Source organism: Trachemys scripta, chromosome 5 (assembly GCF_013100865.1).
Source record: "Trachemys scripta elegans isolate TJP31775 chromosome 5, CAS_Tse_1.0, whole genome shotgun sequence".
Lineage (NCBI taxonomy): Eukaryota > Metazoa > Chordata > Testudines > Emydidae > Trachemys > Trachemys scripta.
In genome coordinates, this window is record NC_048302.1 from 90,522,128 (window position 1) to 90,549,043 (window position 26,916).

General features: G+C 45.1%; 1 protein-coding gene across 14 annotated transcripts in view; it reads left to right on the top strand.

Moving 5' to 3' along the window:
• FRYL (FRY like transcription coactivator) overlaps positions 1 to 26,916 on the top strand; it is a 394,573-nt gene that overhangs the window by 154,243 nt on the left and 213,414 nt on the right. For all 14 annotated transcript variants that reach the window (XM_034771653.1, XM_034771656.1, XM_034771654.1 and 11 more), the window contains one exon: positions 19,030 to 19,083. In XM_034771653.1, the coding sequence (XP_034627544.1) occupies positions 19,030 to 19,083 (54 nt within the window). The remainder of the gene's footprint in view (positions 1 to 19,029; positions 19,084 to 26,916) is intronic.

Genomic DNA, 26,916 nt, shown 5'->3' on the forward strand with positions numbered 1-26,916 from the left:
CAAGTATCAGAGGGGTAGCCGTGTTAGTCTGAATCTGTAAAAAGCAACAGAGGGTCCTGTGGCACCTTTAAGACTAACAGAAGTATTGGGAGCATAAGCTTTCATGGGTAAGAACCTCACTTTTTCAGATGCAAGTCTTGCATCTGAAGAAGTGAGGTTCTTACCCACGAAAGCTTATGCTCCCAGTACTTCTGTTAGTCTCAAAGGTGCCACAGGACCCTCTGTTGCTTTTTACAAGGTGTGAGTAATTCCTGTACCTAGAATAATGCATAAAGCTTTGTTCATTTCACTTATTTAGTATTTTAGTATAGGTACAGTGATTACAATGGGAATTTTTTTTATTTTTCATACACACACACACACACACACACACACACAATTAGAAGTATCTGGACTGGTATAGAATTATTAGTAAACAAGTGTAAGAAACTATAAGCCTTATCCTGACGTTCTTTGCACACTTAAGTATCATTGAAATCCATGTCAATTTATTGCATAAAGACTCTAGAATCAAGACTTCACTCTTTAACTTACTGATAAAAACAAGTTGTGGAGACTTTGCATTTTGAAAGACTGAATTTTGGCAGGATTTTCAGTGACAATAATAATGTTTCCATTGCCTGTCTGCTTCTGTTTTTTGCAAAATCAATAGATACAATAAAACCCCTATTTGTTCACCTGCTTAACACTGGTGTTTAGCAATACTGCAGTAAAAATGTAAAATGTATGCATATACATGTAAGCATATTTATATAACCTCCCTTTTAGCATTTGTCTCATGGGAAAGTCACCTGCGTCCCTTCTGGGAAATAATTTTCCAACTGACTTTTCTTGCAGTTATTCAGTCATTTATGGTGTTTACTTAGGGTGGAGTACTTCACCATGTTTCTCATTTTATAGGTAAGCTTATAGCTCTTTGTTTGTTGTACGTTAGATCATAAACCATATCATTATGATAATAAAATGAATTCATACTGTAGAGCGGTTACACCAAAAAATAGGTATAATTCAAACAGGCAAGTGGTAGTTAAAATAGAAAATCCCCTTTTGGGGAAGGTGGATAACTTTCGTAACAATAGTTTGATATTCTAAGTCTAGTAAACTTAAGATGCATACAATTTAAATTCTAAAAAAGTTTTTGGTTTACCAGTAATTGAAATGTTTCCTGTTTTTGCTTTTGAATACACAGTGGGTATATGATGGCTGATTCGCAAGCAGAAATGAATATAGCCTTCTGGCATATTAAAAACATTTTATTGATTTTTATAATATTTAGGGGGCACCTCTGCCAGATGACCTCTCAGGAAGTGAAAAAATTATGTATCGTTAAACGTATTGCTCTGATTTGTAGAAATTGAAAATGTTCTGGCGGTAGGAGATAACTTTCTCATTTTCATACTCTTGGTCCTAAATAGACCAACTTCTTTTGCCTTTGGGTATAAAATTCACAGCAATATAGGGCTGGAAGGGACTTCAAGAGTTCTTTTCCATCCCCCTGCACTGAGGCAGATTAAGTATACTGAGATCATCCCTGACAAGTGTTTGCCTAATCTGTTCTTAAAACCTTCGATGTTGGGGATTCCACAATCTCCCAAGGTAATCTGTTCAGTGTTTTAACTATATTTATAGTTGGAAAGCTTTTCCTAATATCTAACTTAAATTTTCTTTGCTGCAAACTAAACTGATTACTTCCTGCTCTCCCTTGGTGGACTTGGAGAACTATTGATCATAGTCCTCTTTATAACAATCTTTTATATATTTGAAGACAGTCATCATGCCCCACCTCCCTCAGCCTTCTCTTCTTTCAACGGAATATCCCCCAATTCTTTCAACCTTTCCTTGTAGGTCAGGGTTCCCAAACCTCTTATTGTTTTTGTTGCCCTCCTCTGGGCTCTCAATTTATCCACATTCGGTCCGGGGGGAATTGCCAAAAAGCCGAACATGTCATGTCCGGGAAAAATACCGGCCAGGCACTTCCTCTCCTGCGGCTGCTCTGCTCCTCCCCTGACTCAGACTTCGGCTCTGTTTAAGAGCCAAGCTGCCCGAGCCAGCGCTACCGGCTTCGGGCAGCCCCTGTGCCTCCGGACCCCGAGCCGCTGGCCGGGCACTTTCCTTCCCGGGCTCCAGCTGCTCTGCTCCGACGGCTGGGGTCTGGCGGCACGGGGGCTACCCGAAGCCGGTAGCGCTGGCTCGGGCAGCTTAGCTCTTAAACAGAGCCGAAGTCTGAGTCAGGGGAGGAGCAGAGCAGCTGGAGCCGGGGAGGAGAAGTGCCCGGCCGGCGGCTGGGGTCCAAAGGCACGGGGGCAGCCCGAAGCCGGTAGCGCTACTGGCTTCATGGTTTGCCGGGCAGCTTCCAGACTCTGCGCCCCTGGCTGGGCGCTTCCCCTCCCGGGCTTCAGCTGCACTGGGGAAGCACCGGCCAGAGGCGCAGGGTCTGGAGGCTGCCCGGCAAACTGTGAAGGCAGTAGCGCTCGGGCAGCCCTTTTCGCGTGGCTGGGAGGGCAGAGGGGGAGTTAGGGCGGGGACATTGGGGAAGGGGCAGAGTTGGGGCGGGGCCGGGGGTGGGAAAGGGGCGGGGCCAGGGCCCCTGGAGTGTCCTCTTTTTTTTATTTTTTAAATATGGTAACCCTAGAATAGGGGGATGATCCATTAGGCATAATTTTGAGGAAAGATTATATTGTTCTGTTCTTATAAGACTGAATCAACTATTGTTGTATATGATTGAGATTATTTATCTTTTTGTGGTTTTAAATATTTGTGATGTGCACATAAAGTTTTATAGGCACCATTTTAATTCATTTTATAAAACTAATGACTAGATAAATACAAATAAATAGAATTAAATGTTATTCCAATTTGTCAAGTAAAGTTCTCTGTAATCTCAGACTGAGGTCAATCAACTGAAGCTAATCACTCAGGCCCACTGAGTTTGTTTGTTTGGTGGTTTTTTGTTTGTTTTTGTTTTTGCATCTGGGTAAGAGCTGTGAGATTTAGCCCATACACTTCGATATCATTGCAAATTGTGACTTTTACAAGAGTTGTAACAACTCAGTTGCTGATTGCTTTTTCTTTTCCCCCCACACAAATAGATGCTCTTCTTTGAGGGCCTATGTGCATTCCCACGTGTGGGATTTTTGGCCCTTGGTTTTGAGCTCATGGAACCTCCATCAAAACTCTGTCCTTTGAGGCTACATGATGCATCCCACTGACACCTGTGTTCAGCATGTGAGCCTGTCTAAGGGAGTGGTGGCCCTTATTGCATCGATTCCTTGTCCACCACCACAAAGAGCATTAGGGAGCTGTGATATGTCTGCCTCTGAGAATCTGGGCATACCTCCTTATTTTAGATAGCTCATTTAATCCTATAGTTGTTTTAGCTAGTGTTAGTGAGGTTTTTTTTGTTTTTAAATTGCCAGTACCCTCACCAGAGCTTAGAAGATTTCTCTTGGTTCTGCACTAATAGCCTGAATCAGTGGATTAAAAGAGTCTTCCACTTGTCAGTAGTTTATTTGGAGTTAGACATTCATCTTTGCCACGTGGTGTCCTTGGGGAAGTGTGCTCCCTGGCACAGTGATCCATCTGCTGATCATTCACTCTTGAAATTATTAGGAATTTCAAGTGAGGCTTTGGGCTTACCTTTGCTATGAGATGTTGAAGGCATAGGCCTCAGCACTGAAAGGGCTCTGAACAATGCCCAGTATTACCCTCATTGGCTTCTACACCCATTACAGCTAAGTGGGAAATCTTTTACAATCAGCACATTCTTCAAAAAGGGGTTGCAGTGACAGGATCTTCAGAATCGTGAACTCGGTTGACAACTGCCAACACCATCAAACGATATCAAATGTCTTTGGCACTGACAATATTGATGCCAATTACACTTGTTCAGCAGACTGCACTGGAAGTAAGTTTACTGGTAGATGGAATATCCTCTACACAAGCTTCCATTGCTGTTCCTGAAATGCTGCCTGATATTGTGCAACCTGCTCTGAAAAGACAGGAAAAGAGTGAGCATTTTTCTGGTTCTGAGGAAGTTCCAAAAAAAAAAAAAAAAAAGTACTGCCATTGATCTCTCAGAGCTAGATGCTTGAAGAATTGGAACCGATTGCACAGCCTTCATTGACACTGCAACTGTTGGTGGCTTCATCAATATGTGTTCTGTGTACACAATCAGATTCACTGAGACCAGACTCTGAACATCCATATAGGATTCCTGCTTCTCCAGTTTACCGGTCATCCTCCAGCCTGGCACTTTCTCAAGGTACTCCAGCACTGGGCTTCTCATTCAGAAGACAGCACCACTAGGACTGAGTTTTGGAGGCCACCCAATTCATCAATGATGTCAACCTTATGTACCATGATCGCCTGGTGGATTTTGACTTCAAGTCTCTTGGCATTGAAGGATATTCTTCAAGGTTCCTTGCAACTATTATTGTGGACATCTCTTCAAGATGAGGATGTTGATCAAGTCAGCACAGCCAAAACCTGGGACTTCCGCCCTTCGCTGTACTGGTGGCTCTGGTCCAATCCTTTTGGCTCTGCCCCCAGTGGCACCACTACTGGCACTTTCATTATAGACTCTGACCTCAGGGCAACATAAGAATGCATTTGTTCATTTTGACATGTGTGTGAGACAATATGAGGGAGGGATTGATGAAGAGGCAAGAGATTCCTCTGTCAAGATGGATATCCTACTGGGAGGAACCTGTGCTACATCACCAGATGATAATCTCAGCTCCACAATGATTTCACCTCTGCATGAATTCCAAAAGTTCTCTAGACAGAAAAACATTTGTCAGGCTCTGAGGATGTGTATTGCCAGCTACCATGTAGTGATACTGTAGTATCTGTATGCCCTTTGGAAACCACTACCCCCATTCAGGACAATGTTCCTGAAGACCAAAGATAAGCACCAAAAATTCTAGCAGCTGAAGGAAGGATCACAGTTTGGCATGCTAATTTTTATGCCAGAACCATGGCTGTGGGGATTACTTCAGGGAAATATTCCTGGTTTTGGCCTTCCAACATATGTGTATCGAAGGACAAGGCTTCTTCATCACAAAATTGCTGAAATCCTAGAGAAATTAAAAATAACCCGAGGTTCAGCTTGTTCCCCAGGTCTTTCACAGTCCTCTAGTAACTAGGGAAAGAAGGAAACATATACAACTTATTCCATTACTAGAGAGACTTCTGTTACTTAAGCCTGTGGATGTGTTGCATAAATTCACTCCCAAGTGGTCACAGACTTTTATGCCAATACATTTCTGTGCTGACCTTCTTCCTAAAGCCCCACACTCACCCTGCGGAAGCCTGTTTTCAGACCCAAACATGCAAAAAGACTGTTTCTATCTTGAAATCCCATAATATGTAATTTATGGCATATGGATAAAGATTTAAGGGAAAGGCAATATTATTTCAGAGGTTGCGAATCCTTCTGGATTGACTTGTGTTCCAATTTAGCCAAAGTCTCTATATCAGAAGGCATTAGGGCCTGGTTCACTAGAGTTACTGCCACTTCTATAAAAACAACAAAGAGTCTGGTGGCACCTTAAAGACTAACAGATTTATTTGGGCATAAGCTTTCGTGAGTAAAAACCTCACTTCTTCGGATGCACTTCTATGGCATGTCTTAGGAGGGTGCCATCAGGAAAATTGGCAGAGCAGCCATTTGAAGTTTGATTCATATCTTTGAATAATAGAATATCAGGATTGGAAGGGACCTCAGGAAGTCATCTAGTCCAAACCCCTGCTCAAAGCAGGACCAATTCCCAACTAAATCATCCCAGCCAGAGCTTTGTCAAGCCTGACCTTAAAAACCTCTAAGGAAGGAGTTTCCACCACCTTCCCTAGGTAATCCATTCCAGTGCTTCACCACCCTCCTAGTGAAAAAGTTTTTCCTAATATCCAACCTAAACCTCCCCCACTGCAACTTGAGATGATTACTCCTTGTTCTGTCATCTGGTACCACTGAGAACAGTCTAGATCCATCCTCTTTGGAACCCCCTTTCAGGTAGTTGAAAGCAGCTATCAAATCCCCCCTCATTCTTCTCTTCTGCAGACTAAATAATCCCAGTTCCCTCAGCCTCTCCTCATAAGTCATGTGCTCCAGCTCCCTAATAATTTTTGTTGCCGTCCACTGGACTCTTTCCAATTTTTCCACATCTTTTTTATAATGTGGGGTCCAAAACTGGACACAGTACTCCAGATGAGGCCTCACCAATGTTGAATAGAGGGAAATGATCACATCCCTCAATCTGCTGGCAATGCCCCTACTTATACAGCCCAAAATGCTGTTAGCCTTCTAGGCAACAAGGGCACACTGCTGACTCATATCCAGCTTCTCGTCCACTGTAACCCCTAGGTCCTTTTCTGCAGAACTGCTTCCTAGCCATTCGGTCCCTAGTCTGTAACAGTAAATGGGATTCTTCCGTCCTAAGTGCAGGACTCTGCACTTGTCCTTGTTGAACCTTATCAGGTTTCTTTTGGCCCAATCCTCTAATTTGTCTAGGTCCCTCTGTATCCTATCCCTATCCTCCAGCGTATCTACCACTCCTCCCAATTTAGTGTCATCTGCAAACTTGCTGAGAGTGCAGTCCATGCCATCCTCCAGATCATTAATGCAGATATTGAACAAAACCGGCCCCAGGACCGACCCTTGGGGCACTCCGCTTGATACCGGCTGCCACTAGACATGGAGCCATTGATCACTACCCGTTGAGCCCGATGATCTAGTCACCTTATAGTCCATTCATCCAGCCCATATTTCTTTAACTTGCTGGCAAGAATACTGTGGGAGACCATATCGAAAGCTTTGCTAAAGTCAAGGAATAACACATCCACTGCTTTCCCCTCATCCACAGACCCAGTTATCTCATCAATTAGGTTAGTCAGGCATGACTTGCCCTTGGTGAATCCATGCTGACTGTTCCTGATCGCTTTCCTCTCCTCAAAGTGCTTCAGAATTGATTCCTTGAGGACCTGCTCCATGATTTTTCTAGGGACTGAGGTGAGGCTGACTGGCCTGTAGTTCCCCAGATCCTCCTCCTTCTCTTTTTTAAAGATGGGCACTACATTAGCCTTTTTCCAGTCATCTGGGACCTCCCCCAATCACCATGAGTTTTCAAAGATAATGGCCAATGGCTCTGCAATAACATCCGCCAACCCCTTTAGCACCCTCGGATGCAGCGCATCCGGCTCCATGGACTTGTGCTTTTCCAGTGGCAGCCGTGATCGGCCGAACCTACGGATGCGGCAGGGAAACAAACCGGCCCGGACCGCCAGGGGCTTTCCTTGAACAAGCGGCGGATCGGCTTTGAGAAGCACTGCCTTATAGCACTCTAACTCCACGTTTATTGCAAATTCTGGAATCCTCTTTCAAAGTGAACTGACTTTGCAGTGAATCAGGTTAGTTCAGCGTATTCTTCGTTTGCATGCAGTGCTGCTGCTCGCTGCTTGTTAGTCCTCCATTAGGTGGTCCCATATTGCTTTGCGGGTCCCCTGCTCTGGTGTCAAGTTTACTGAATGCACTGTCTCCTGTTTAAAAGCTGGCATGTGGCCAGATTTTGCCTGTTTGCTCCTGGATTTGAGTACACTGCAATTGCTGCAATAATACTCCAAAGTCCTATGACATACCACATGCGGCTGCTTGGAGCAGTACCGGGACCCTGGATTTTATTGCTATCTGGGGAGAAGCATCGGTGCAGGAAGCTCTTGTGGCCAGAGAGATCTTTTTGGGATAGAGATATGTTTGTGGACATTGCTAGCCAGAGGTCATGATCTAGAATGACAACAAGTGTTAAATAAAGAGTAAACATGTAACTTGTCCAGTTTTAGAAGTGCTGGACAGGATTTTGCACAACTACATGATCACCAAACCCAGAAAGGTTGTGGAACCTGCTTCCTGCTCTCTTCCCCCACTACAAAGACAACCAGCAAGACTCATTGGAGGATGAGCATGAAGATGCCAATGAAGAGAACTCCCTGGAGAGCCAGGATCTATCTATTCTTCTTTGAGTGATTGCTCATATCGATTCCAGTTAGGTGTGTGCATGCCACGTGCCCAGTTGGAAAGTTTTTCCCTTAGCTATGGAGCCCCCTGGAGTGGGGCCTTCATGGCGTTCAATATGAGATCCTGCCAACTCGGAGTCTCCTCAGTTCCTTCTGCCAGTGAAGGTCATTGGAACTGTGGTGTCTTGCTCTCCACATTTCCCTAGCTTCTCTTTCGGACTGTTTTTTTTTAGTTCTTACTTATTGTAGTTCTAGCTAGTAGTTAGTTAGCTGTTGGGTTCTCCGACTGCATTCTCCTTGGGGGACTTACATGCGTAAGTCCCAGGGGTTCAAGTCCTGCAACAAGCCCATGCCAATGGGCAACCCTCATGACGCTTGTTTAAAGTGTTTGGGGGAAGCACATCAGTCAGAAAAGTGCAGGATTTGTAAGGGCTTTTGCCCCAAACCAAGGAGGAGCAGAACTTTAGACTGAAGCAGTTCCTTAAGGAGGCAGCACTTAGACTGCAACCTGCATCAGGCCCACCTCCACAGGCAGCGCAGAAGTACCACCCTCACTTCTGTGCTGCAGAAGCCCCAGAGCTGGGCTATGGGCTTCTGACCCCGCGGCTCTATTCCTGTTACTTCCTAATCCCCAAAGCCAAAAGGTGTCTCAGAACCATTCTAGACCTGCGAGGACTCAACAAGTTCATGCTGAAGTTGAAGTTCCGCATGGTTTCTCTCATTACAATTACCCCTTCTCTGGATCCAGGAGACTGATTCGCCACCCTCGACATGAAAGACGCATACTTTCACATAGCAATTCGCCCTGCACACAGATGCTTCTTAAGGTTCATGATCGACCAAAAACATTCAGTTCACGGTCCTTCCCTTCGGACTGTTGTCAGCCCCACGAGTGTTCACCAAGTGCATGTTGGTGATAGCAGCCTTCCTCTGAAGGAGGCAGGTGCAGGTATACCCTTACCTCAACGATTGGCTGCTCAGGGGGCACACCAGAGAATAGGTGGAGTTGCAGGTCTGTCTAGCCACATCCACGTTCAAGAGACTGGGTCTCCTCCTCAACATGAACAAGTCCACCTTGTATCCGAGCCAGAGGACAGAATTTATTAGAATAGTGTTGGACTCGGTCCAGGCAAGAGCAAGCCTGATGGAGTCCCAATTCCAAGCCATGGCAAACATCATTTGATGCATGAGACAGTACCTGACCACTACAGTAAGGAATTGCCTCAGTCTCCTCGGTCACATGACGGCCTGCACGTACATGGTCTGACACACCAGGCTGAGACTCAGGTCTTTACAGACGTGGCTCACTTTGATATATTGCCTGGGGTGCGCCAGCCTGGGACTAGTGGTCACGGTGCCACAGCAGATGCTAGAGTCACTCCAGTAATGGCTCAATGCTTGAATAGTCTGCGAAGGAGTTCCCTTCAACAGCCCTCAGCTGTCCTTGTTTCTAGTTATGGATGCATCAGCTCTAGGTTGGGGCGCACATCTGGGAGATCTCTGAACGCAGGGCCTCTGGTCACAGGATGAGCTCTCTCTCTCCATATCAATATCAAGGAGCTCAGAGTGGTGCGACTCGCATGCCAGGCCTTTTAGTCTTGTCTGCAAGGCCAGCACATGGCAGTCATGATGGACAACACCAGTGCAATGTTCTACATCGACAAGCAGGGTGGAACCTGGTCTTTGCCCCTCTGTCAGGAGGCTCTCAGCTCTGGAAATTCTGTATAGCCCACTCCATTCACTGGAAGGATTATATCTGTCAGAAGTCCAGAACATACTGGTGGACCACTTCAGCAGGTCCTTCCACAGCCATGAGTGGTCCATCCAGCCAGTCGTCCACCCCATTTTCCAGAGGTGGGGTTTTTCCCAGGTCAACCTGTACACCACTACAGCTTTCCACCCCAGAGTCTCTGGACGCTCCGTCTTTGCCAATCCCATGTTTGGACGGTTCCTTAAGGGTTGGATGGCTACCTACCCAGATTAGACAGCCTGTTCCAGTACGGGACCTTAATTTGGTAGTCTCCAATTTAACGAGGCACCCATTTGAGCTGCTGGCGACTTGCTCCCTTCTCTACCTATCGTGGAAGGTAGCCTTCCTAATTGCCATTACATCAGCAAGAAGGGTGTCTGAGTTAAAGGCCCTTACCTCAAACCCATCTTGTACAGTTTTCCACAAGGACAAGGTGCAGCTCAGACCTCACCTGGCCTTTCTGCCTATGATGGAATCACATTTCCATCCCAGCCAACACATATTCCTGCCTGGTTTTTATCCAAAACCTCATACCAGTAGCCATGAGCAGAGGCTGCACTCCTTGGATGTTCGAGTGTTAGCCTTCTATATTGAACTCTCCAAGCCATTCAGGAAATTGAACCAGTTGTTTATAGCGGTGGCTGACTACATGAAAGAGCTACCAGTCTCATCTCAAAGAATATCTTCCTGGATCACATCCTGCATCCGCTTGTGCTACGAGCTGGCCGAGACACCAGCCCCGGCACTTACGGCACACTCCACAAGGGCAGAGGCCTCATCAGCGGCATTCCTGGCCCAGGTCCCGATCCAAGAAGTCTGCAGGGCAGCAACTTGGTCCTCGGTGCATACGTTCACCTCTCATTACGCTATCGTCCAGCATGCCAGAGATGATGCAGCTTTCGGCAGAGCGGTGCTCCAATTTGCGATTCCAAAACTCTGACCCCACCACCTAGGTAAGGCTTGAGAGTCACCTAATTGGAATCAACATGAGCAATCACTTGAAGAAAAAACAGTTACTCACCTTCTTGTAACTGTTGTTCTTCGAGATGTGTTGCTCATATTCATTCCAAACCTATCCTCCTTCTCTGCTGTTGGAGTAACTGTCAAGAAGGAAGTGAGGAGGCTCCGGGTCGGCATGGTTATATATTGAGCGCCATGAAGGTGCCACTTCAGGGGGCTCCATTGCCAACCCACTGGGTGCTACTAAGGGAAAAACTTTCCTACGACTGTGCATGCGGCACACACACACCTGATTGGAATGGATGTGAGCAACACGTCTCAAAGAACAACAGTTACAAGAAAGTGAGAACCTTTTATTTATTTATTTATTTTACAATTTATTATTGTGCTATACTGCTATGCTGCCTTCTATTCCGGGTTCCCCATGGTCACAGCCGTTGTAGGTGGATGTGAGTTAGGAGCTTTTCTGAAGCTGAGGCTCCCCTGCCTCCTTTAGGCCATGCTGTTTGTTCAGCCCTTCTCTGCCCCCGTACATGTTTCCAAAATGATGGCTGCTCTGGCTGGACAGTCAGTTTCTGTCTCCTGCTGAAGTCCTGGTTATTGATTGGTGTTAGGCCCACGCCACAGAGAGCACATGCCCATTTAACTGTTTTCCTTTCCCCTTCTTTCATCTGTCCTTACCTGTTAGTTGCTCAATGTCCTCCTCTTCTTCCTTGTCCTCATCCTGCTTCCTCTGCCACTGAAGCTCCTGCTGCTGCTGTCACCAAATCGTCTGCTTGATATGGTGGGGGATGAAGTCCAAAGCCAAATTCATCTGGCTTTGAATGCCAAAATACAGCCCAAGCAGCTTCTGAATATTTCAGGTTACCAGCGTAGTACTATAGATCACTGTTGAGTTCATGCTGTCTGAGAGCATTTAAAAAATGACACTGACCTGCCAAGAAAGGGGAAACATGGGGCAGAGATGAGGAAACATGGAATTTTTAAAAAACTTGAACTTGCCTGGCTTCTGCTATGCATCCCGCAATGCATACTGAGAAAAGTCCCAGAATGCACACTATTCAGCAGCAAAGCAAAGGATCATGGGCTATCCTTTGAGAATGCCAAGCTGTTAGTAAGCAGCAAGCTACCGCCCTACATACACACTGATGCACATTAAAAGAGGATGCACCATCCCTTGTGCCCACTATTAGTTAGGCTTGTGTGTTGTGCATTACCTGACATGCATCAAAAAAAGCTGCAGCTTAAACCCAGACAAGCCCTTAGAGGCATTTTCACTATTTTTATTCTAAAATTGAAAATAATCCATGTAAGAGTAGGTGTGTAGCATGCAGCTATTCCATTCAATAAACACAATAATACAGGTGACAGGAAAGCCAAATGCTTGATATTGTAACTACTATGTTAATTATACTTTCTGAAATTCATGAAAATTCATGTAGGAAGTGTTTAGTTTATTTAGCATAATCAAATTCTTTTCAAGTAGTGGCAGTAGGCCAGTCTTCTGTTCTGATTCTTTCTCTCTTTTAAAAATAGAAATTCTGTATTATTAGATATTCAGATGAAGCACAATAATGGTGGACCATAAAGGTAAAGCGAAGGCTAAGGATAATTTTAGAGATGGAAGGATGCAATTCCTCCCCTTACTCCCCACCAAACTTTCAGCCTGGTTTGGAGGTGAAGGAAGAGAGGTGAGGTGAACTCCACTTCAGAAGTGGAAGTGATATCTGCAACAGTGGGAGCACTTTAAACACTCCTGCCTTCCCTTAGGAGAAATACCAAATAGCTGGTGAATGGAGAGAAGAGTTCCAGAAGGGGAGCCAGAAGGCCAAATAGAGCTTCCTTCTTCCAACATGGTGCCACCGCACAAGTCTATAAACACATATGCATGCTGGTACCATTCCGAATGAAGGGGGAAGAGTACTGTGAATAAAGAGAGTCATTCCCTTCCCCCATTGGGGAGATAAAGAACCCCTGGTATTGGGAGGGGTGAAGGGAACATAAGTTCCTGGTCCAGGGAAATATGGGAGTGGGGATTTGAAGAGATGTAGGACTTCTGGCATTCGGAGGTGAAGTGGTGGTACAGGTTCTGAACCTGGGGGATTATGGAAGAGAGGGCAGTGGGTCCTGGGGCGTGAGGGCTAGTATGGACGAGGGGACACTGAGTCCCTGGAATGGGGAGGATGCAAGGGGAAACATACAACCCCTGGCATATAAGGAGGACATAAATACTTTGTTGTATATAATTTTGTTTTACATTATTCTAGTATTGTTTAGTGGATGTAAATGTGTGGTATAAATGGTATGTAGTGGGGCACTGATGACATGTTTGGAAAAGGAGAAGTGAAGAGGCTGAACTTGCCTGCTCAGTGAGCTAACTGTCACCCCCCACAGTCTTTGGATCTGAATTACATCTCTAGTGTCTAGATTCATAGTTCCTGCTGCTGTTTTCCGATACAGTTGATTCCAGATAGCAGAATTTATGCACAACTTCTAGCATGGTGCTAACTATTAAAACTTCTGGTGCCGTTAAAACATCTAGTGTCAAAATCATTGTTGTCTTTAGACTGATTGTTACTCCAGATTCATCACAGGCTAATGCAAAGCTATTGTAAAGTTGCTGGAGCTCCTTGTCACTTTGTGTGAAAAACACCGTATCATCGGCAAAAAGAAGTTCTCTTAACAGCTGAAGTACTGAAACAAGGAGGACAGGTTGTACTTAAACATCTGCACAATGTCTTGCTTGCCTGCTAAAGGGAAGGAGAGGCACCAAAAGACACAGAGGATGCAACATCATAAGTGTATACAAACAAAGGAGATGAGAGATTGCAACAATTACAGAGGAATCTCTTTTTTGTGTTGATGGCAAGGCATTTGCATGGATCATTCTCAATAGACTGCAAATTCTTGCTGAACATGTATATCCAGAGTTAGTGCAGCTTCCATGTCAGTAGATCGACTATCAACATGGTCTTTGCACTAAGGCAATTGCAAGAAAAGTATCAAGAACAAGGAAAAACCGCTCCGTGGCCTTTGTAGATCTTACAAAGGCTTTTGACTTTGTCAGCAGAAAGAGCCAATTCCAATTGCGAGAGAGAATTGGTTACCCTGCAATCTCCCTGTCATAACTATAGAGGGAAGGGTAACAGCCCTCCTGTGAACAATACTATAAAATTCCTCCTGGCCAGAGACTCCAAAATCCTTTTACCTGTAAAGGGTTAAGAAGCTCAGGTAACCTGGCTGACATCTGACCCAGAGGACCAATAAGGAGACAAGATACTTTCAAATCTTGGTGGAGGGAAGGCTTTTGTTTGTGCTCTTTGTTTTGGGGGTTGTTCGCTCTTGGGACTGAGAGGGACCAGACATCAATCCAGGCTCTCCAAATCTTTCTGAACAAGTCTCTCATATTTCAAACTTGTAAGTAAACAGCTAGGCAAGGCGTGTTAGTTTTTATCTTTGTTTTCTCAACTTGTAAATGTACCTTTTTGCTAGAGTGTTTATCTCTGTTTGCTGTAACTTTGAACCTAAGGCTAGAGGAGATTCCTCTGGGCTCTTTAAGTTTGATTACCCTGTAAAGTTATTTTCCATCCTGATTTTACAGAGATGATTTTTACCTTTTTCTTTAATTAAAGCCTTCTTTTTAAGAACCTGATTGATTTTTTCCTTGTTTTTAGATCCAAGGGGGTTGGATCTTGATCCACCAGGAGTTGGTGGGAGAAAGGAGTGGGATGGTTAATTTCTCCTTGTTTTAAGATCCGAGGGGTTTGGATCTGTATTCACCAGGGAATTGGTGAAGAGTCTCTCAAGGCTACCCAGGGAAGGGAATTAGCATTTTGGGAGTGGTGGCAGCGGACCAGATCTAAGCTGGTAGTTAAGCTTAGAAGTTTTCATGCAGGCCCCCACATTTGTACCCTAAAGTTCAAAGTGGGGAAGCAGCCTTGACACCCCCTAAGTCTGATTTGAGCCTTCCATGATGGCATGAAGGCTACAGTCCAGTATGATGATGATCAACCTGAAGTGATGTCAAACAAGGAAGTGTTTTGACACTAACACTCTTCCATATATTTGTCATGCTTTCTCATTTAGCATCCAGGGTGTATATTGTTATAAAGATCAAGTGGAAAATTCTTCAACATTGCATGTCTAAGAGCAAAAGGGAAAATCAAACACCTATGTATAACTAAGGCTGCGAGTCTGTCACGGAAGTCATGGATTCCGTGACTTCTGCAGTGGCCAGTGCAGCTGGCCCGGGGGCCGCCTGAGCAACTCGGGCAGCCCCTGGGCCAGACACACTGGCCGCTGCTGGGGCAGTCTCAGGCCACTGTGCCCCCCACCCCAGCAGCAGCAGGTGTTTGAGTGCTGGAGGGAGTTCAGGGCTGAGGCAGGGAGTTGGGGCACAGGAGGGGGTGAGGGCTTCAGGCGGCACTTACTTTGGGGGGCTCCCTGGAAGCGGCAACATGTCCCTGGGCTCCTAGGCGGAGGCGTGGCCAAGCAGCTCTGTGTGCTGCGTCCACCTGCTGGCATCACCCCCATAGCTCCCATTGGCCATGGTTCCCTGCCAAAAGGAGGTGTGGAGCTGGCGCTTGGGGCAGAGACCGCACGCGGAGCCCCATGGCTGTGCCTCCGTCTAGGAGCCAAGGGACATGTTGCTGCATAGAGTCAGGTAAGGAGTCTGCCAGCCTGGCCAACCCCCTCCCCCTAAGCAGCAGTAGGGGTTCCAGGCTGCACGCTGCTCTCCCCCCCGCTCCTCCAGAGCAGCCAAAATTTAGTCAGGGGTATATAGTACAAGTCATGGATAGGTCAACGACTGTGAATTTTTGTTTACTGCCCATGACCTGTCCATGACTTTTACTAAAAATACCCATGACTAAAACATAGTCTTACCTATAACACATGTAATAAGGAAGTGATATACAGGAGTTCTGATAGATTTATCTTTATTGTCTGGCCCCAGTCACATGGTCAGGGTCACAAAAGGTCAAATACCTGTCATATTAAAGCAGCTAGTCTTCATTTACTCCAGTGACTACGGTTTATTTTTTTTAAATCAAATGTAAATAATACATAATAAATACATAATAGCAACTAAAAATAATTACAGACTATTATAGCCAATTAATAAAATACCCAAATAGGTATGTCTTGGCTGAAGATCAGGGTAAATGAGAATATTCTGCCTCCTTTTGGAAATCTGATAATGACTCATATCTTTGAACCTCATTGGCTTTCTCATCACAATGCTACTTGTTCTCAAAATAGTTCTTTCTGCAGTGGACTATTTAGACACTATGGGCATGTAAAGGCTAGGAAAAGTATTTATTTATTTTTATTTTAACCTTGTGTTAGTATTAGTTTTCACGTTGTTAGCAGGTTGAGGGTACCTTAACCAGTAACAGGTGTGAAAACTACAAACTGCCTTGTTCACACTAGGATTTTACCATGTTAGCTAACATGCTTTTAAAAAATACCAAAAACTTTTCTCCAAGCCTCTGTCAGCATAGCCCCCGCATGTAGACACAACTTACACTGACAGAAGGAGTTTTTCTGCAAGTGCAGGAACACCACCTTCCCAAAGGACATTAGCTTGCTGACTAAAGTATTCTGTTGGCATGATTGCATCTACACTGGGGGAGGATAGGTGTCAGACTAGAGATGTCAGTCAGGAGTGTGTGTGTGGTTTTTCATTCCCGCCCCCCCCCTCCCACCCCACTGGCTGACACCTATGCTAGTATAATTTGTAAGTGTAAACCACGCCTCAGGGAAGACATGGGCTATTTCTACACTATGGCCTGGTCTACACTGAAAAGTTTTTCCAGCATAGCTGGAAACACCCTGACCAACATAGCTATGCCAAGTTAACTGTCACTGTGGCCGCAGATACGTCTGTGGAAGAATGCTTCTCTTGACCTAGCTAACTTCATTCGGGGAGGAGATGTTCCCATGTGCATCGATAGAAAAACTTTTCCGATGCCGCAGGATGCATCTACAGTATAGGATTATGCCAGCATAGCTACGCTGACAATAGATATGCCAGTATAGTCTCCAAAGTATAGATATATTCTGAGTTGAATCAGTCATCTGGAGCCTGTATTATTTGCTCCTGAAATTTTTTAGTGTCAGGGTTTGTCTATGCAAATAATTTTTAGCTTTATTTAATTGCCAGTTAGCTCAAGGTAATGAATGTGTGTAAAGGCTAGTGTGAACCCTCCCCAAGCATTTGTTCCAGGTTATGAATATTTGTTGTTTACCCTAGACTGAGCTCTAAAATAAATGTTTATAGCCAGGGACAAATGTTTGGGGAGCATCCATGATAAACATGTTCATTGCCTGGAGTTAATTTCCAGCATCTTAAAGTGCCACTGCCAAGATGTTTTAACTCCAAATTCGATTGAAAATATGTTTGTATTTATAGATTTCAGGGCCTGAAGGGACCATTGTGATCATCTAACACATGCCACAGAACTTGTGGTAATGCCTAGAGCATATTTTTTTAGAAAAACATCACATCTTCATGTCAAATTGTCAGTGATGGAGAATTCACAAAAACCCTTGGTGTAAATTGGTTTAGAGTATTAACTATAGGGGTTGCCAACCCTCCCGGATTGGCCGGGAGTCTCCTGGATCTCCCAGTGGCTACTGAAACCAATCCGGGAGATTTTAATAGGCCGCTAAAAGTCTGGTCAGTGGTGCAGTGGGACTAAGGCAGGCTTCCTACCTGCCCTGGCTTCGCATGGCTCCCGGAAGCGACGGGCACGTCCCTGTGGCTCCTAGGCGCAGGGGCAGCCAGGGCGTCACTGCATGCTGCCCCCACCCTGAGTGCCGACTCTGCAGCTTCCATTGGCTGGGAACCATGGCCAATGGGAGCTACGGGGACAGTGCCTGCATGCGGGGCAGCGCACAGAGCTGTCTTGGCCACTCCTAAGCCTAGGAGCCAGACATGCCGGTCGCTTCAGGGAGCCGCCTGAGGTAAGCGCTACCCAGTCATAGCCCGCAAATCCCTCACCCCCTCCAGCACCCCAACCCCCTGAGCCTCCTCCCACACCCAAACTCCCTCCCAGAGCCTGCACCCCGAACCCCCTCCTGCACTCCAATCCCCTGCCCCAGGCACAGCCCGGAGCCCCCTCCGAACCCATCAGTCCCACCTCATAGCCCAGAGCCTGCACTCCCTCCCACACCCCAACCCCCTGCCCCAACCCGGTGGAAATGAATGAGGGTAGGGGAGAGTGAGCAACGGAGGGAAGGGGGATGGAGTGGGCAGGGTAGGGGTGGGGTAGGGGGAGCAAGGGTTTTTGGGTTTCTGTGATTAGATGGTTGGCAACCCTACCTAACTAGTAGATAATGGCCCACACAATAATGTGGGACTAAGGAATTTGTGTCTGTTTCTTTCTTGGCTTGGTCTCATGGGAAGAGCCTTAAAATTGTATTTTTGATAACATGAGTTTGGGTAATCTTGACGATCATAAATCAAACACAATAGTGTCATACTCAGAAGTATTTTAAATGGGTACTTTTGTTCTAGTTTCTGAACATTTTTTTCTTTTAATATTTTAATATTTATTTCATCATTTTACCTTGAATATATTTGCTCAACCCAGTATATTTTATAATGATTGATAGTCATGAGGTATGGATACAAACTTGTAACTTTTGTTTGATATTAATATTGCATTTTTCCTCTACAAGGCTATCTCAAATGTAATCGTACTTATAACCGGTATCTTAATTTTATTGTACATCAATTTCTCTCTCTTTTACAGTAGGAAAAGTGAGGGGCAAAAAAATAGATGGGGATTGGATTGAGCCTCCACTTTCACGAAGGCCTTATTGTTTCCCCTCTTATGACTTCCTTTCTCCCTATATCTTTCTCCCATGATCATGAATATGCTGTGTCTAGGAGGGCTGGATGGGATTTTCGTAGAAGTCCGTTTGTCACTCATCTCCAGCTATCCAGGTGGAGCAGCATGATGATCTTTTTAAGCCCCTGCTGAGGAATGAGACCTAGACATCTTCTGGAATTCAGAAATTCCAGATTTTGTGATTGACGGCATATAGTGCGACAACGAAGCCACTAAACTAGCTTGTTCATGTCTGATCTTTTCTATGTTCAGTTCACATCTTCAAAATTTTTTCCAGCTGGACAATGTAGCTGGAATTGAGACTGATCTATGCCTCTTTACATTTTCATAAAGTAGGTTGATTCCTGCTTTTTACACCTATGTTATATCACATTTGCTTGTTTTGCTTGTTGCAGTGCTTTGTTTATAGCTAATTGCATGGTTCGTACTTTCTGATGATTTCTATTCTGTTTCTAGGAAAAGCTCTTGTCAAGATCTCTTCAGAGAGGTGAAGATCTTCAATTTGATCAGGTAGGAAACACTTTCATTTAAGATACTGCATTGTCTGTTTTTGTTTTTTCAGGCTTTATGGAATTAAGATGTTCTGGGCAAGCAGAGGTTAGCAGTTCTACTGTTCAGATGATTAACTTAGAATGTTACTGTACTGGTTTATGTTAAATAATAAGTCCTGATTTTTGTTACCTACTCTAAAAAGTGATATAATATACTCATAGATAAATAATTTAAAGGTGACAAATCCAAAATAGAATGTAGAAATGAGACCAGGAGCTGAAAGATAATAATTATATGTTTCTGGCTTTGTCACAGAGTTCTTGTAACCTTGGGCAAGTCATTTTAATGTTTCTGTCTAAATTTCCCCATCTCTAAAATAATGATAATTTCAGTGATTTTTGTAAGGCTTAATTACTATAAGGTACTTTTAGATCCTTGAGTGGAGTGCATAATAGTCATATGATGGATCCTCTAATCTGTTTAATTTTAGGATTTTCTATAGTGCTCCTTACTGTATTCTCTAATACCCCATTGTGTTTCATTCATTTAAAGGGAACTACTCACAGGGCATGGCTACACTTGCAGATGTAGAGCGCTGTGAGTTAAACCCATTTTGGAGAGCGCAGTAGGGAAAGTGCTGCAGTCTGTCCACACTGACAGTCTGTCCGCTGCTGAGGGTGACCTGGGAAGCAAGGGAGGGTCTTCTACTGCAATGTGGCTTCCGCCCTGGCCCATATGCAGCTTGCCTGTGTGCAGCAATGGTCCCCCCGCCCCTCACGGCACAGTGGCACGGACAAGTTAGCCTGACTGGGACAAGGACCATAGTGGCTCTCCTGAGAAACCTGTGCAAGCGTATTACCCAAGTTCTGGATGAGATCTTTGAAGAGATCCCTGAGGCCGATTACCGCGCTATGAGAGAGCACATCAACACACTATTCCGCATCTAGGCGTACATGCAGCCCTAACCCTTCTTACCCCAAAACCCCGCACAAATAACTTTCTTCCCAAAATAAAAGCCGCTTACCGGAAACCTCCTCTGGTGTTTGTCCTTCCCCAGGCACTGGTTGCTGCGACTGGCTACCTTGCTCCTGGCTTGAGAACAGCTCCTGGCTGCATGCATCTAGCGATTCTGGGGTGTCTTCCTCTGCCTCAGCACCCTCGCTCCCGCTTTGCTCCTCCTCCTGCCTTGTTAGACTGGGCTCTGAAGTATCCATGGTGGTTCCCGGAGTGGAGGTGGGGTCGCCCCCAAGTAACGCGTCCATCTCTTTGTAGAAATGGCAGGTCGCAGGGGCAGCACCGGAGCGGTGGTTTGCCTTGCGGGCTTTGAGGTCTGCATTCCTCAGCTCCTTCACTTTAATCCTGCACTGCTGTGTGTCCCGGTCATGGCTCCTTTCCATCATGTCCCTTGATATCTGCCCGAAGGTATCGTAATTCCTACGGCTAAAGTGCAGCTGGGACTGGACAGCTTCCTCCCCCCAAACACTGATGAGGCCCAGCAACTCACCATTGCTCCATGCTGGGGCTCGCCTGGCACGTGGAGGCATGGTCACCTGGAAAGATTTGCTGATAGCCTGGCTGAGCAAACAGGAAGGGGATTTTCAAAATTCCCAGAGAATTTAAAGGGCAGGTCTGATGGTTGGTCACCTGAGGGCAGGGCAGTAGAGTTCAAAGTGATGATCAGAGTGGCTAGCACAGGCATTGTGGGACACTTCTGGAGGCTGATCAGAGTGCACTATAGGCCCAGGGCGTCCTTACTGGCGCCGTGGCGCTCCAGTGGGGGCGCTGCAAACGTTATTCCACTCGCCGAGATGGAGTACCAGCAGCGCTGTAGCTGTGGAGTCAGAGCGCTCTATGGGCCTTGGCAGTGTGGACGGGGAGTGAGCTAGTGCGCACGGGGCTTCTTTATTGCGCTGTAACTCGCAAATGTAGCCAAGCCCACAGTGTGTAAAGTGAAGGGTATGTGCAAGTCTCTGCAGGATCAAGGCCTTAGTGCTTATCTATATAATAAGATTCCAGGATTGTCATTCTGTTTGTGTGTTACTCTGAAGCCTAGAATGTCTGAGTAAGTGTGAAGTGATGAAAATAGCTACAAGTGTGGTTGAGAACTCTGATTATTTAGAATATCACCAGATTCAATTATCACTGGGATACAGTCCAGTTTTTAAGTTCTCAACCATTTTAACTTTACAAATTACACCCATGTGGTGTACAGCTACGGTAAGACATGTATCTGTACCATGCCAAAAGCCCTGAACCACTGTGTATTGGAGGTAACTCATTAAGTTAGCACACTTACTCTGCTATTAATTTGCATGCTACACTTTCATTGGTTGTATACAGGCAACTGCATGGATGGTGGATTACTTGGCCAAACTGCTACACTCATTCGACAGCATGGGCTTTTATCTACTAGTTATTGTTTCTAGTTCTGTCATCACATGGGCTTCAATCCTCCAGAGCCCTGCTGGTTTATTGCCCGTCCCTAAGAACATAACTCCTAACTTTATTATTGAATAATATATTGTTGTATGCAGCTCACTATTTGTTTATGTCCAGATCATTTTGGTAGATTGTTCTTTTGCATGTTTCCTCTGGTTTGCGTGTTTAGCATTGTGAAAGAAGGCCTAGGGACCCTGCCCAAACTATATAGTTCATGTCGGGGTGGGTGGGTGGGGGGAGATCCAACCCAAAACAATTCCCACCCTCAGCCTGCTTGAGGGATTTATCAAGTGACCCGACTGAAACCGGCCAGCCAAGGTGGCCTGTGAAAAGCAGTGTTTGAGCTAGGTTGATAAGCCTTTGAAAGGTGGTCAATCATTAAAGGGTTTTATTTTCTCGAGGACTGTTGCCTAGAAGGTGGAAAATGATACGATTTTATGAATAGTTTTTGAATCTCTTTGATTTCAGAAAACTAGGATATAATATTAACTTGACAGGGGACACAGAAAAAGTGTTGGTATTAAGACTTCACTGAAGTACTGACAAGTGGACTAGAATAGTTTGAGAAAGGGGATTGCTTTCAGGGGATGTAAGCCAATCACTTTTTTTTTTTTCCTTCAGTAACTAAGGTGAAAGTACCTGGTCTATTTTCACTTGAGATATGTTAAGCAAACCATTTCTGTTGTTTTAATTCCATTTCCTATTTTTAATCTTATTTTTGTTGAGATTACTTTTGTTTAGGTAGTTTTATGCAGATGACCTCAAATAAGAAAACTCCATGAGGTGAGGTGCAGACAATCCTATCTCAGTGAATTGTGTTACTGTGAAGCTGCAGTAGGCAAACCCGAGGAGGAAGCTGAAAGACTAAGAAGGAGACAATAGTTAATGATGGGTGTTCAGACATATTTGATCATAATTGAATTTACAGCCTTGCTACTCAATATATGGCATGAGGTTGTGTTTTTTGTGTCCCCATTTCTGATTCTGTTATTCTCATTTGATGTAATGTCCAGAGATGGATAGAACATGTTGTTTAGAAGTGAGGAAATGTCTCTGAAAGCCAATATGCAGACGGAGCTGTTGTGCAACCTAGGTGGTTTTCTGCATTGCAGCAGCTCCTGCAGCAGCATTGTCAACAGAGCTCTTGCCCTGTTGCAGCGGAAGAGGAGAATATAAGGCGAGACCCAAGGGGAAGCTGAATAGACAGCCCAGGTGGAGAGAGAAGGGAGACTCTGAGTTGGAGTGAGAGGGTAGGAGAACCACGGAGGCTGCCTTTCTAAACCTTTTCAGGTCAGAACAGCACTATGTTGGAGTGAGAAGCTGAACTTAGCCTAAGGAAAGAGCATCACAGCTGGAGTTAGTCCCTCAACTGAAAACTAAATACCACTGATTTGCAACTTTTTCTAATGAAAGTATTAATAAAGTTTGCTGAACCCTAGAATAAACCACTTTATAATTGTTCTCCACTTACATTTCTTACTATTAATGATTGGTCTCCTCCTATTAAGCCATATGGAAGATCTACAATATACAAATGAATGTGTTTGTAGGGAGAAATCAGAATAGAGCAGAAGAGATTATAAACTTCTAGATCCTTGAAATACAGAGTAATAAACCAAAAACTATTTAATTACACTCTGTATTACTAATTTCATATTTTGATTATTTTCTTTGTGTCTGATTTTGACTTAGTCTTTGGGAAACAAGGAATTTGTTATAGCAAGATCTGTATTTTAAAGGTGTTGAAAACATACTGAAGCAGAAGGTCAGGGTAGAATGACATGGATGAGTCTGTGGGAATAGGAACTGTGGATCTTTGCAGAATTTTTAGAAGAAATGCACTGTTTTAGTGGGAGGTCAAAAATTGTTTCTATCACTTCACTTTGTGTTTATATATTAAATCCTTACAAAAATAAATGCTGCAGTGGTGCACAGAATTGCAGTAAATAAGATTCTGGGCTCAGGAACGTAGTACAAATGCTGCATTCAAATTTTGAGGTGGGAACGGAGGGAATAGACAAACTCCTTAGGACTGACCATATTCTGGTCAGAGGAGGCCATAGAGATTGCTTTCCTGTGTATTGCTCTCAGTGAGGCAGGAGCAGGAGTCAAACTGGAAAAGTGGGAGCCACAGAGATCAGAAAAACTCCTGGATGGGGATTAGTTGTCATTCTGCCTCTTAGAGCAAGTGAGTAGGATGAGCAAATTAGCTGAAAAATGGGACTATAATTTGCCTTTATTGTAAGCATAACCAGACCTAAGAGAGCCACATAAGACTGTAATTTTACTGTGGAAAAGAAATAATGCTTTAGTCTTCAAATAGGAAGACTATTCTCTTAAATCTCATTGAGGTTTTTTTCCTATTTTGGAAAGAGAGATTCCAAAGTTAGCTAAAAGATGCAAAGTCCAAAGAAAAAGAAGCAAATCTTTACTCTGAAGCATTTCTAAAATGTGAAAAATTTGAATATGAAAATATTTAAATATTCCTGTTATTTAAGGCATGTTATAAAGAAGCTATCTGAAGAGGTGTTACATTACCAACTACTTTTTATGGTTGATTCATTGTTCTTATTTATCCCCTGCACACTTCAAAACATTTTTATTTTATTTTAAGAAATATTGTTTCCTCCTTGTTGCTAATGCAGCTTGAAATTAACATAGTTTTGTTTACTTGCCTTTTTTGTTTATCATAGGAATCCTATTTAATCCTGAACTTTTGGTGTTTTTCTAACACTAGCACTAGCAAAATTTTATTTGGGGCCTTTTCCATTGACCACTGTTATCCACAGTCCTTTTAAGGCAGGGGTGGGCAAACTTTTTGGCCCGAGAGCCACATCGGGGAATAGAAATTTTATGGTGGCCCATGAATGCTCACAAAATTGGGGTTGGGGTGGGGCTGGGGATGAGGAGTTTGGGGTGTAGGAGGGTGCTCTGGCTGGGATTGAGGGGTTTGGAGAGCAGGAGGAGGATCAGGGCTGGGGCAGGGGATTGGGGTGTGGGGAGAGGCTCTGGGGGTGCAGGCTTCAAGCAGCGCTTACCTCAAGCAGCTCCCAGAAGCAGTGGCCTGTCCCTTCTCCGGCACCTATGCAGAGGCACAGCCAGGAGGCTCTGCACGCTGCCCCAGCTGCAGGCACTGCCCCTGCAGCTCCCATTGGAGCGTGTAGGAACCAGAGTGGGGCCATGCTGTGGTTTCCAGGAGCCGCGTGGTGCAGTCCCGACCCAGTGCCCTGGCCGGAGTGTGGCCATGCTGCGTGGTACGGTCCCCGACCCAGTGCCCTGGCCAGAGTGGGCTGAGCTGCGTGGTGCGGCCCCGACCCTGCGCCCTGGCTGGCACGTTGGAGCAGGGCCAAGCCACGTGGTATGGCCCCCGACTCAGCTCCCCGGACGGAGCAGGGCCGAGCCACGTGATGCGGCCCCTGATCCAGCGCCCCAGCTGGAGTGGGGCTGAGACACGTGGTGCAGCCCCTGACCCAGCACCCCGCCGGAGCGGGGTCAAGCCATGTGGTGCGGCCCCCAACCCAGCCCCGCGGCTGGAGCACCGGAGCGGGGCCACGCCATGTGGTGTGGCTCGCGGGCTGGCTTACAAACGGCTCACGGGCCGGATCCAGCCCGCGGGCCCTAGTTTGCCCACTCCTGTTCTAAGGGCTCTTCAGGATTGAGTCATTCTCACTAGCACACAAAGGAAGAGGAAGAGGGCTTCAGGAGCATTTCGTTCTCTGCTCCAGGTAGCCAGAATACCTTCATAGCACATGAGAATGCTGGAAGGTGTGCCCAGTTATAGAACCAGGACACACTCTATATCCCTATCAGAATGTGATTTGAAAGGCATATAAGCCTCCTGCTGACTACATCATATGCCGACATCAGCAATGTGTGCTAGCCTACAGTGCATCTGAGTGCACTTTACTGTTGGTCAGAGAAAGAGAAACGTGTGTTCTGCAGTGAGGAATGCTGTCCTGTGCTAGCAGGATTCTCAGTCTAGAGTACACTTTCCATCTTCTCCTCACTGTGCTTGCTGCCTTCATCATGGGCCTGATTTAGTCCTAAAGTCAAATCCGTTTCCTCTACAAATATTGATAGGCTTTCCTTCAGACTTCTCGGTGAAGACCGAAACAAAGTAGTCATTATGCATCTCGTCCATTTCCAAGTTTCCTGTTACTGTTTCTCCCTCTTCACTGAGCAGTGGGCCTACCCTGTCTTTGGTCTTCCTCTTGCTTCTAATGTATTGATAAAAAGTCTTCTTGTTTCCCTTTATTCTCGTAGCTAGTTTGAGCTCATTTTGTGCCTTTGCCTTTCTAATCTTGCCCCTGCATTCCTGTGTTGTTTGCCTATATTCATTCTTTGTAATCTGTCCTAGTTTCCATTTTTTATATGAGTCCTTTTTATTTTTTAGATCATGCAAGATCTTGTGGTTAAGCCAAGGTTGTCTTTTGCCACATTTTCTATCTTTTCTAACCAGAGGAATAGCTTGCTTTTGGGCCCTTAATAGTGTCCCTTTGAAAAACTGCCAACTCTCCTCAGTTGTTTTTCCCCTCAGTCTTGATTCCCATGGGACCTTACCTATCAGCTCTCTGAACTTACCAAAATCCGCCTTCCTGAAATCCATTGTCTCTATTTTGCTGTACTCCCTTCTACCCTTCCTTAGAATTGCAAACTCTGATTTCATGATCACTTTCACCCAAGCTGCCTTCTACTTTCAAATTCTCAATGAGTTCCTCCCTATTTGTTAAAATCAAGTCTAGAACAGCTTCCCCCTTAATAGCTTTTTCAACCTTCTGAAATAAAAAGTTGTCTGCAATGCAGTCCAAGAACTTATTGGATAGTCTGTGCCCCGCTATATTTTCCCAACATATATCTGGATAGTTGAAGTCCCCCATCACCACCAAATCTTGGGCTTTGGATGATTTTGTTAGTTGTTTAAAAAAAGCCTCATCCACCTCTTCCACCTGGTTAGGTGGCCTGTAGTAGACTCCTAGCATGACATCATCCTTGTTTTTTATCCCTTTTAGCCTAACTCAGAGACTCTCAACACTTCCGACTCCTATGTCCATCTCCACCTCAGTCCAAGTGTGTACATTTTTAATATATAAGGCAACACCTCCTCCCTTTTTCCCCTGTCTATCCTTCCTGAGCAAGCTGTACCCATCCCCACACCAACATTCCAATCATGTGTATTATCCCACCAAGTTTCAGTGATGCCAACAATGTCATAGTTGTATTTATTTATTAGCACTTCCAGTTCTTCCTGCTTATTACCCATACTTCTTGCATTTGTATATAGGCATCTAAGATACTGGTTCGATCTTGCCTCCCAGTTTTGCCCTGACCCTCCTTTCTCTCTGCCATTATAGCCCACACTCCCTCTTATTTCCGACCCATCTCCCAGGTCTCCATGTTCCCCACTTATCTGTG